We start from the raw sequence: 10,867 nt of genomic DNA, 5'->3' as shown, positions 1-10,867 counted from the left end.
AAAATCAACAAACTGTTTATTTATTTGAATTCTCCTTTCGCTACACCATGGTTTCCCATGTATATGTATTCCGCTCTATCAGAGCTACATTTTGACATATGTATCATTTCATTACATGTTTCTGTTAACTCATAATTCGTATATTTGTAAGTGTAAGAAAACACATATATTTTGGCGGGCAATTTGATTTGATTTGGCGCCAGCGCCATCCTACCTTTCCGTCCGCACCTTGTAATATACTCCCATGCACATTTGAATAAAGTATCAGTTGATCTTGGTGACGCTTGACTCACTGTCCTTACAATACAAGAGATAATTAGATGATTTATATACGAATCAATATTTTTCAAGAGCATGAAGAAGAGCCCAAACTTCCGTTTCCACTGCACATCTAGGAACTGAGGCGGCTTCAGTTTACTTGAATAAGAAATCTGGTGTAGTACATTATCGACACCGGTCTGCATCAAAACTGCTCCTACAGCCACATCAGTAGCTTCTACATTGATAAGCAGCTTGTCGGATTCAGATTCCTTCAGAATGAAGACTTCAAGACTAAACTTTGATAGCTTCAAAGGCACGTTGATAATCTGTCCACTGGCGTCAATCTTAGGGCTGACAATATTAATCAGAGGTACAGCAACTTCTGAAAAATCTGTACTGCCTTGTTTATAGGAGTAGCCAATAATGTGATGCATGCAACTATCATACTTGGGTGCAATAATTCCGCTCCCGACATCTATGACCCAAGTTAGAAAATTTTCCCAATGGTAGTTTTCTGCCAGGTCTTTTCTAAGCCAATGAAAAAGGTCTCACGTTCCTTAAATGTTCATTGCAAGTACTATCGTGGACCAATGTCATCAATGACAACATTTCTCAACTGAAACAGAACATTGAAAGGTGAAATATTTCAACAGCATTAATTATTTCAAAGGGAATAACAATATTGAAATTGAACTACAGATATGATACAGGCGGTCTCGGCCACGGAAGGGGCTGGAGAGCCCGGCCTGCCGGCGTTCCAGCCGGGGGCCGGGCGGTCTCGGCCACAGAAGGCTGGAGGGCCCGGCCTACCGGCGTTCCAGCCGGGTGCTGGGCGGTCTCGGCCACGGAAGGGGCTGGAGGGCCCGGCCTGCCGGCGTTCCAGCCGGAAGCCGGGCGGTCTCGGCCACGGAAGGGGCTGGAGTGCCCGGCCTGCCGGCGTTCCAGCCGTGGCCGGGCGGTCTCGGCCACAGAAGGGGTTGGAGGGCCCGGCCTGCCAGCGTTCCAGCCGGGGCCGGGCGGTCTCGGCAACGGAAGGGGTCGGAGGGCCCGGCCTGCCGGCGTTCCAGCCGGGGACCGGGCGGTTTCGGCCACGGAAGGGGCTGGAGAGCCCGGCCTGCCGGCGTTCCAGCCGGGGGTCGGGCGGTCTCGGCCACGGAAGGGGCTGGAGGCACGGCCTGTTGGCGTTCCAGCCGGGGGCCGGGCGGTCTCGGCCACGGAAGGGGCGGGAGGGGCCGGCCTGCCGGCGTTCCAGCCGGGGGCCCGGCGGTCTCGGCCACGAAAGGTACGGGAGGGCCCAGCCTGCCGGCGTTCCAGCCAGGGGCCGGGCGGTCTCAGCCACAGAAGGGGCTGGAGGGCCCGGCCTGCCGGCATTCCAGCCAGGGGTCAGGCGGTCTCGGCCACAGAAGGGGCCGGGCGGTCTCAGCCACAGAAGGGGCCGGGCGGTCTTGGCCACGGAAGGGGCCGGGCGGTCACGGCCACGGAAGGGGCTGTAGGGCCCGGCCTGCCAGTTTTCCAGCCAGGGGCCGGGCGGTCTCGGCCACGGAAGGGGCAGGGCGGTCTCGGCCACGGAAGGGGCCGGGCGGTCACGGCCATGGAAGGGGCCGGGCGGTCTCGGCCACGGAAGGGGCTGTAGGGCCCGGCCTGCCGGCGTTCCAGCCGGGGGTCGGGCGGTCTCGGCCACGGAAGGAGCTGGAGGGTCCAGCCTGCCGGCGTTCCAGCCGGGGGCCGGCCGGTCTCGGCCACGGAGGGGGCTGGAGGGCCCGGCCTGCCGGCGTTCCAGCCGGTGGCCGGGCGGTCTCGGCCACGGAAGGGGCTGGAGGGCCCGGCCTGCCGGCGTTCCAGCCGGGGGCCGGGCGGTCTCAGCCATGGAAGGGGCTGGAGGGCCAGGCCTGCCGGCGTCCCAGCCGGGGGCCGGGCAGTCCCGGCCACGAAAGGGGCTGGAGGGTCCGGCCTGCCGGCGTCCCAGCCGGCGGCCGGGCGGTCCCGGCCACGGAAGGGGCTGGAGAGCCCGGCCTGCCGGAGTCCCAGCCGGGGGCCGGCGGGTCCCGGCCACGGAAGGGGCTGGAGAGCCCGGCCTGCCGGCGTTCCAGCCGGTGGCCGGGCGGTCTCGGCCACGGAAGGGGCTGGAGGGCCCGGCCTGCCGGCGTTCCAGCCGGGGGCCGGGCGGTCTCAGCCACGGAAGGGGCTGGAGGGCCCGGCCTGCCGGCGTCCCAGCCGGGGGCCGGGCAGTCCCGGCCACGGAAGGGGCTGGAGGGCCCGGCCTGCCGGCGTCCCAGCCGGCGGCCGGGCGGTCCCGGCCGGCGGCCGGGCGGTCCCGGCCACGGAAGGGGCAGGAGAGCCCGGCCTGCCGGCGTCCCAGCCGGGGGCCGGGGGGTCCCGGCCACGGAAGGGGCAGGAGAGCCCGGCCTGCCGGCGTCCCAGCCGGGGGCCGGGGGGTCCCGGCCACGGAAGGGGCTGGAGAGCCCGGCCTGCCGGCGTCCCAGCCGGGGGCCGGGCGGTCCCGGCCACATAAGGGGCTGGAGAGCCCGGCCTGCCGGCGTCCCAGCCGGGAGCCGGGCGGTCCCGGCCACGGAAGGGGCTGGAGAGCCCGGCCTGCCGGCGTCCCAGCTGGGGGCCGGGCGGTCCCAGCTGGGGGCCGGGCGGTCCCAGCTGGGGGCCGGGCGGTCCCAGCTGGGGGCCGGGCGGTCCCAGCTGGGGGCCGGGCGGTCCCAGCTGGGGGCCGGGCGGTCCCAGCTGGGGGCCGGGCGGTCCCAGCCACGGAAGGGGCTGGCGAGCCCGTCCTGCCGGCATTCCAGCCGGGGGCCGGGTGGTCCCGGCCACGGAAGGGGCTGGAGAGCCCGGCCTGCCGGCGTTCCAGCTGGGGGCCGGGCTGAAGGCTGAAGGCTGAAGGATGAAGGCTGAAGGCTTAAGGCTTAAGGCTGAAAATGCAATGCAATAAATTTGTATTTGTGTGAACCAATCAAAGGCAGTATTAAGAAACAACAATGATTATATCAAATACATATTTTTGTAATTCATGAATAGTTAGCTAACGAGAAGCCGGTTGGTCCTACTTGTTTCTTAAGTATCATTCGATTTAGGAGGCCCCTCGGGAAACAATTTCGACAATTTCTACCTGTGAAGTGTTATTCGTTTCTTACGTAGATTAAAATTTCATTGCATCAGCTCTGATACACCGAAGCTATTAATCTTCCTTGTGTAGTACTTTTAAACTAGATTTATTGATTTTCATTGGTATTTACCACATCACAAGTCATTGTGGTGAAGCAAACCCTAGTAGAGAGACAATCCTGTGTAATCTGCAATACTGATAGAATTAAAACAATACTTGCAACTAATTATAATAATAGGTGCCCGGAAAAAAAAATAATCACCATTAAAGAAAAATGGAATTATTTTAATAATGAATTACATGAAGAAAAAAAAATAAAAATAAAAATGTAGGATAAATGGAAAAGAAATAAAAATAATGAAAACTGGCCACATTATAAATCAGCTAGAAATCGCTATAATTACCTTATCTTATTTAAAAAAAAGAAAAAAAGGCCTATTATAAAAAAGTGTGCAATGAAAATGACCCACGGAAAATACATAAGAACCTAAAGATACTATTAGGTCTAAAGACAGAATAGTATTGCCTGACATAACTAATGATCCTAAATGCCTAGCAAATGATTTTATTGATTATTTTGAAGAAAAAATAAAACAAATCTGCTCCAGTTTTCGCAACATCGGCACAACAAAACGAAGGAATACATCAGCAACAGGTGTAAGTAAGCTAAGGGTATTCAAAGAGTTAAGTCAGAGTGATTATATGAGAATAATAAAGAAAGTAAAAAAATCCTACTGCGGAAATTACCCATTTCCAATTGACGAAGTAAAAGATGCAGAAAATTTCACCAGACTACAAGAGACCTACCGAAACATGGTAAATATGAGTCTAACACAGGCAGTTTTCCCTGGTTGTGAGAAAGTTGCATGTATCAAGCCTGTCTATAAAGTAAAAGGTGATATAGACAATTTAAGTTCATATAGGCTAATATCAAATCTGTCATATTTTTCGAAAATTATTGAAACTGCTGTACATGAACAAACCTGGAAAAATCTGAAACAATCTAATGCCATACCCGATGATCAATCTGCATACAGAGAAAATTACTCCACAGAAACAACAAAAGTGTTAGCGATTAAAAATGACATAATAGAAATTATAACAATTGGCAACTGTTGCATTCTTGTGATGCTTGATCTAAGTGCAGCATCTGATACTGTAGAAGATACATATCTGATGGAAGGCCTTAAAGCGGTGGGCATCGTAGAACGAGCATATGACTGGTTTGTGAGTTATCTTGAAAACCGCAAAGTTAAAGTAGTAATTGTAATGTTGTACTTTGGTAGGAAGTTCTATTAACCATGATAATTACCTGGAACATAGATGAAAAATTGTTAGTAATTATTTCTCAGCTGATCCCATCTCTTGTCGTCAATTTGTCTGTATGGGATTTAATAATACGTTGGTATTCTTAAAATACACGTTTAATATCTTATGACTACATTGCTCTATGACAGCTGACTCCCAAGTGTGTGTGGAGCGTCATAGTACACAATCTGACAAAACCAAAACATTGCTAAACAAAAGAGCATCGCTATGAAAAGACTTAAATCCTACTCCAGTACAAAACTATAAAGAATCACATCCTATCTCTGAGGTAATCAACAAATGTTCGAATCCTAATGCCAAAACAAATCATTACTCTTATGTACAAAGCATAACATGTTTTATTCATGCAATATGATGCAATGTTGCGCAATACCTGCAACACTTGAAATAATATAGTACATTATTACAATAATACATAACAGTAATATCAAATGTTGAATCTGAAACAAGAAAACTAACCAAAGGGGTGCCTCAAGGCAGAGTACTAGGTCCTCTCCTGTTTGAAATTTACACGATTGAACTGGCAAATATACTTGAAACTCACAGAGTTAAGTTTAAAATATAGGCCTACGCTGATGATACACAATTCTATTTCCCAATAGAATCAGTTGATGAAGCTAAAAGAAAGATACATGAAATAATGAATGACATTAAGGCTTGGATGTTAATAAAAAAGCCCAAGCTCAATGAAGATAAAAGTGAATGTATTATTTTTGGAAAAGAAAAAGATATAAAAAGAATCGAATGCTTCCAAAGAATTGAAATAGGTCAATTGATCATTGACCTAAAGAAATCTGTCAGAAATCTTGAAGTAATCAAGACTGACAATAAATGAACATATAAATAATATGTTAAGAAATTGTAACTATCATATTAGAAACATAGCATTTATTAGTAAATACTTGAATGAAAAATCTATGGCCATACTCATTAATCACCACATATTTTCAAGAATTGATTACTGCAACTCACTGTTCTATGGCTTACCAAATTATCAGCTGAAGAAAATTCAGAGAGTACAAAACAGAGCCGCTAGATTAATAAAATGACTACACATTAGGGATAGAATTACCCCTGCACTAATTGAATTACACTGGCTGCCGGTAAAGGCGAGAATCGGATACAAGCTACTCTTGCTAACGTTTAAGATACTGAACCAAAATTAACCAAAATATCTAAAAGAATGCCTGACTAAACTAGAACTAGAAACAAATGTTACCATAAAACACATGAGTGACAAACAGACTTGGAAACACTCCCTAGCTGTACATGAACAAACCTGGAAACATCTGAAACAATCTAATGCCATACCCGATGATCAATCTGCATACAGAGAAAATTACTCCACAGAAACAACAACATTGTTAGCGACTAAAAATGTCATAATAGAAATTATAACAAATGGCAAGTGTTGCATTCTTGCAGTCAGTTGGTTACATCTACACCCTAAGGACGCGTATTATCACTCAGTTTTCACGTTGAAAATTACGCTTATACGAGTTACTGAATAGTGTCTAAAGTAAAATATATTATCAAATAGCAAAGCACTAGAAGTACTCATTATTAAACCGTAGGTATTCCAACTTTTCGAGAAATAGATCCAAAGGGCACACAATTCCGATCACAACTAAAAGATATTTGAAATCAGACTTTGACAAAAAACTAGTCGGTTGATATCGCTCTATCTAAAAGAGTAACAGCCAGTGAAGGAGTTAATTGTCTGGTAACTACCTAAAATAAGGTAACAACCTGTCAATGGGGTAGGAGAATTTTTCTTTATTTTCATTTGAAGTGGGGGGTTAAGGTTAAATAGGACTGATGGTAGATTTTATCATCAACAAAATAGTACTTTATTATTTTGACGGTATTTGAAACAAATTACAATTTGTACAGGATGACTATCGTAAAACACCGGTGTGCTTGTTCGGTGAATTTGCTGACGATGCTCATTCTGCTATTATAAACTCGTTCGCGATGTCGATCAAGGCAAGGCTATATATTTTCTAAGTCTATTTTGCATTTACTTACAATCTAATATATATATATATATATATATATATATATATATATGTATATATATATATATATATATATATATATATAATATATATATATACATATATATAAAATATATATAATATATATACATGATATATATATATATATATATATATATATATATATATATATATATATATATATATATATATATATATATATATATATATGAGCATACGTACATACATATGTGTATATACACACACACACGCATATATATATATATATATATATATATATATATATAACATCTTTCATATCTTTTAATACACCTTATTTCTAGTTTACAGAGGAGAATAACCTAATTATATAATTGGTAACTGAACTTGAGAAAGTACCCAATGGACATAATTACGCGCCATTTTTATTAGAAGAGAGAGAGAGAGAGAGAGAGAGAGAGAGAGAGAGAGAGAGAGAGAGAGAGAGAGAGTTTGATAACAGTAAATATTCCGATCAAGTTAAACCACTGTTGAATATATTGCAGTTCATAAAACTGAATCTTACGTTACTTTATTTAGTTTTGATTTAATACTTCTTTTTTATCAATTACTGATCATTTCTAATCATCATTTTGAATTTTTTCATAATTTCTCACGATTTTACAAACGGGATTCAAGTAAATTATGATTCATAATAGTAGAAATTTTATTAAATGCATCTTTTTTAATATTTAACCTGTATATCATTTTTAATATATATATATATATATATATATATATATATATATATATATATATATATATAGAGAGAGAGAGAGAGAGAGAGAGAGAGAGAGAGAGAGAGAGAGAGAGAGAGAGAGAGAGAGAGAGAGAGAGAAAGTGATTACATAGAGTAAGGAAATTTACCTCAACCGATTAATTACCAAACAATGAGAAACATATTTTGTTCTAGAATGATTCAATTACTTTAATTATATTAAAAGGAACAACGATATAAATTTCAATATACTTAAACTAGAGAGGCACTCAGTAGAACGCAGACGTCCTCTGCGGTAGCTTATTTTCTTACCTTTTGCTCGACCTTGACCTTTGAACTTAACATGTATTAATTGGCGTGGATTTTTGTATACTTAAATATGAACCAATTTTGAAGTCTCTGTGACAACGATGTCCAAACTTATGTCCGATTACGTGAATTAGGCATTTTGCTTGACTGTGACTTTGACTTTTGACCTTGACCTTCGAAAATTTAATCACTTTAATCTATTTACATTACATTACAGTTAATCCCTGCAAGTTTCATTACTCTACGATTAAAATTGTGGCTAGGAAGCTCTTCACAAACAAACAAACAAACACACACAAATAAACACACAAACAGGGTTGAAAACATAAATTCCTTCCAACTTCGTTGGCGGAGGTAATAAAAGATTGAAAGTAGCTTTGAATCATTCAATACTGTCTAAATTCCTTTGACCATCCGAAACCCTCAATAAATTCTTAATACCTCCTATAAATTCTCGAAAGCACAGCAGAGTGGACCCACAACAATCACAGCAGGGTTGCCAGGTTTTCTAAATGAGAAAAGGCCAACTTATAATCAACAGAAGCTTTAAAAGGCCAACCCATTTGTCGAAAAAGGCCAAATATATAGTATTTAAGGCCTGCCTTATTTTTTAAATTACATAAGGCCAACCAATTTATAAAAAGGGACAAATTTGAGGTTTTTTGGCCCGAAAAAGGCCAAATTGGTAACCTGAATCACAGAGTCCAAATTCATGAAATTCCCGCTTCGATTTCAGTCAGTTGCAGATTCCCTCAATCAGACTCAAAGTTTTGTTTTCAAGTTCGTGGTCCGGTTCAGAGATGGCCGGGAATTTAGCGTCGAATAAGAAGCAGGAAGCTCGTTAGCTTTTGTTATTTCTGCTCGGAGTCTTATATATAGAGAGAGAATTTGGAAGGTTTAATTCATGATATTGAGCACAAGATATTTGAATAGCTAATAAGGATGAGTTGGATCCCTTGGGTTTATAGCCTTTTGCTTTAACAACTAGGGTTGTAGCTCAGCTACTACTACTACTACTACTACTACTACTAATAATAATAATAATAATAATAATAATAATAATGATAATAATCTCTCTCCCCTTTCCTCACTGGGCTGTTTTTCCCTGTTTGAGCCCTTTGGCTTATAGCATTTTGCTTCCAACTAGGGTTGTGGCTTATCTAATAATAATAATAATAATAATAATAATAATAATCCGTTGGTCATAAAAGCATGGAGAATTATCACCCTACACATTCCATTCAAAGTTTAAACAACAACACAGACATTGACAAAAGAAGGAAGGTAAACATAAGCCGAGAGGATGGAGAGTGCTGGAATATCTCATTTATTAGTTTACCTCGTTCTAATTAATTTCCTGTTCTTGGAATATGACAAAGTCTCCTCACCTTATAGTTTTATTTGCAAGTTGTTGCTAGGCCAAAAAAGAAAAGGGATTTTTTCTTGGAAGTAGAGAGAAATTATATGAGTGATTGTGAATTGATTTCAGTGCTGTTCACAATATCTCGAATAAATATTGGATAAAAAATGCTTTACAGCTTTGAATAAAAGTTGTTGTCAGGCCCCAAAAATATAATTTTTCCTAGAAGTAAACATAAATTACAAGAGTAATTGTGAAATGAAATCAGTACCATCCAAAATATTTCTAACAAACAACAATAAAGAAAAGGACTGAACCGTTTGAATTACAAGTTGTTTTAAGGCAAAAAAAAAAAAATATTTCTTAGAAATAAAATAAAAAAGTACATGAGGAATTGTGAATTGAAACCAGTACTATCCACAATATTTCTAACATCATCATCTACGCTTGATGACGCAAAGGGCCTCGGTTAGATTTCGCCAATCGTCTCTATCTTGAGTTTTTAATACAATACTTCTCCATTCATCATCTCCTACTTCGCGCTTCATAGTCGTCAGCCATGTAGGGCTGGGTCTTCCAACTCTTCTAGTGCCTTGTAGAGCCCAGCTGAACAATTGGTGAACTAATCTCTCGTGGGGAGTGCGAAGAGCATGCCCAAACCATCTCCATCCCCCTCATCATGATCTCATCCACATATGGCACTCGAGTAATCTCTCTTAAAGTTTCATTTCTAATCCTGCCTTTTAACTCCCTATGTCCTTCTGACAGCTTTGTTCTCAAATCTACTAAAGCTACTTTAGATTGTTTCATTGTCATACCATGACTCATGTTCATAGAGTAACACCGATCTCACTAAACTCATATATTATTATTATTATTATTATTATTATTATTATTATCATTATTATTATTATTATTATTATTATTATTAGCCAAGCTACAGCCTTATTTTGAAAAGCAATATGCTATAAACCCAAGGGCTCCAATAGGAAAAAAATAGCTCAGTGAGGAAAGGAAATAAGGAAACAAATAAATGATGAGAACTAATTAACAATAAATCATTCTAAAAACAGTAACAACGTCAAAACAGATATATCATATATAAACTATTAACAACGTCAAAACAGATATATCATATACAAACTATTAACAACGTCAATAGAGATATGTCATATATACACTATAAAAAGACTCATGTCAGCCTGGTCATATATAATTTCAGGCGATTTGATTACCAAATTTCACTTAAATTTCTAGCAAACATCAAAAAAAAAAAAAAAAAAAAAAAAGGACTAAATAGTTTCTCTGCTCTCAAGTTTCTTGTGATGCCAAGTTTCTCCTGAGGACGTCTGAGATTTTTTTTACAAGAATATTTTTTTTTTATTTCCTCATGAATACATTTCCTTTTCTATTTTCACTCTTTCACAATTACAAAAGATGATAAATTATGTCTTTGAACTTTTAACTACTTTCAAAATCATTTCCCAAAAGTTTGATCTAGTGATAATTTTATTCTCCAATTATTCTCAACAAGTAATCTCTCTCTCTCTCTCTCTCTCTCTCTCTCTCTCTCTCTCTCTCTCTCTCTCTCTCTCTCTCTCTCTCTCTCTCTCCCTCTCTGCTGCATAGCCACTTCAACTGAAGTAATGGCAGTAACGACATATTTTTTAAAAGGAATATCATTGAGGGAGATAAAGGACAGGATATGAAAAAGTACCACCTGGCCTCCTTGGCAATTCTAT

At 42.1% G+C, this 10,867-nt stretch overlaps 1 protein-coding gene across 1 annotated transcript in view; it reads right to left on the bottom strand.

Annotated features, from left to right (window-relative positions):
- Positions 1 to 838: 838 nt before the first annotated feature.
- LOC137639725 (E3 ubiquitin-protein ligase TRIM21-like) overlaps positions 839 to 10,867 on the bottom strand; it is a 16,876-nt gene continuing 6,847 nt past the window's right edge. The window contains exon 4 of the mRNA XM_068371972.1: positions 839 to 877. Coding sequence (XP_068228073.1) covers positions 839 to 877 — 39 coding nt within the window. The remainder of the gene's footprint in view (positions 878 to 10,867) is intronic.

Source organism: Palaemon carinicauda, chromosome 1, assembly GCF_036898095.1.
Source record: "Palaemon carinicauda isolate YSFRI2023 chromosome 1, ASM3689809v2, whole genome shotgun sequence".
NCBI classification, from domain to species: Eukaryota; Metazoa; Arthropoda; class Malacostraca; order Decapoda; family Palaemonidae; genus Palaemon; species Palaemon carinicauda.
The sequence above is the reverse complement of the archived record's forward strand: the minus strand, read 5'-3'. Positions and strand labels throughout refer to the sequence as shown.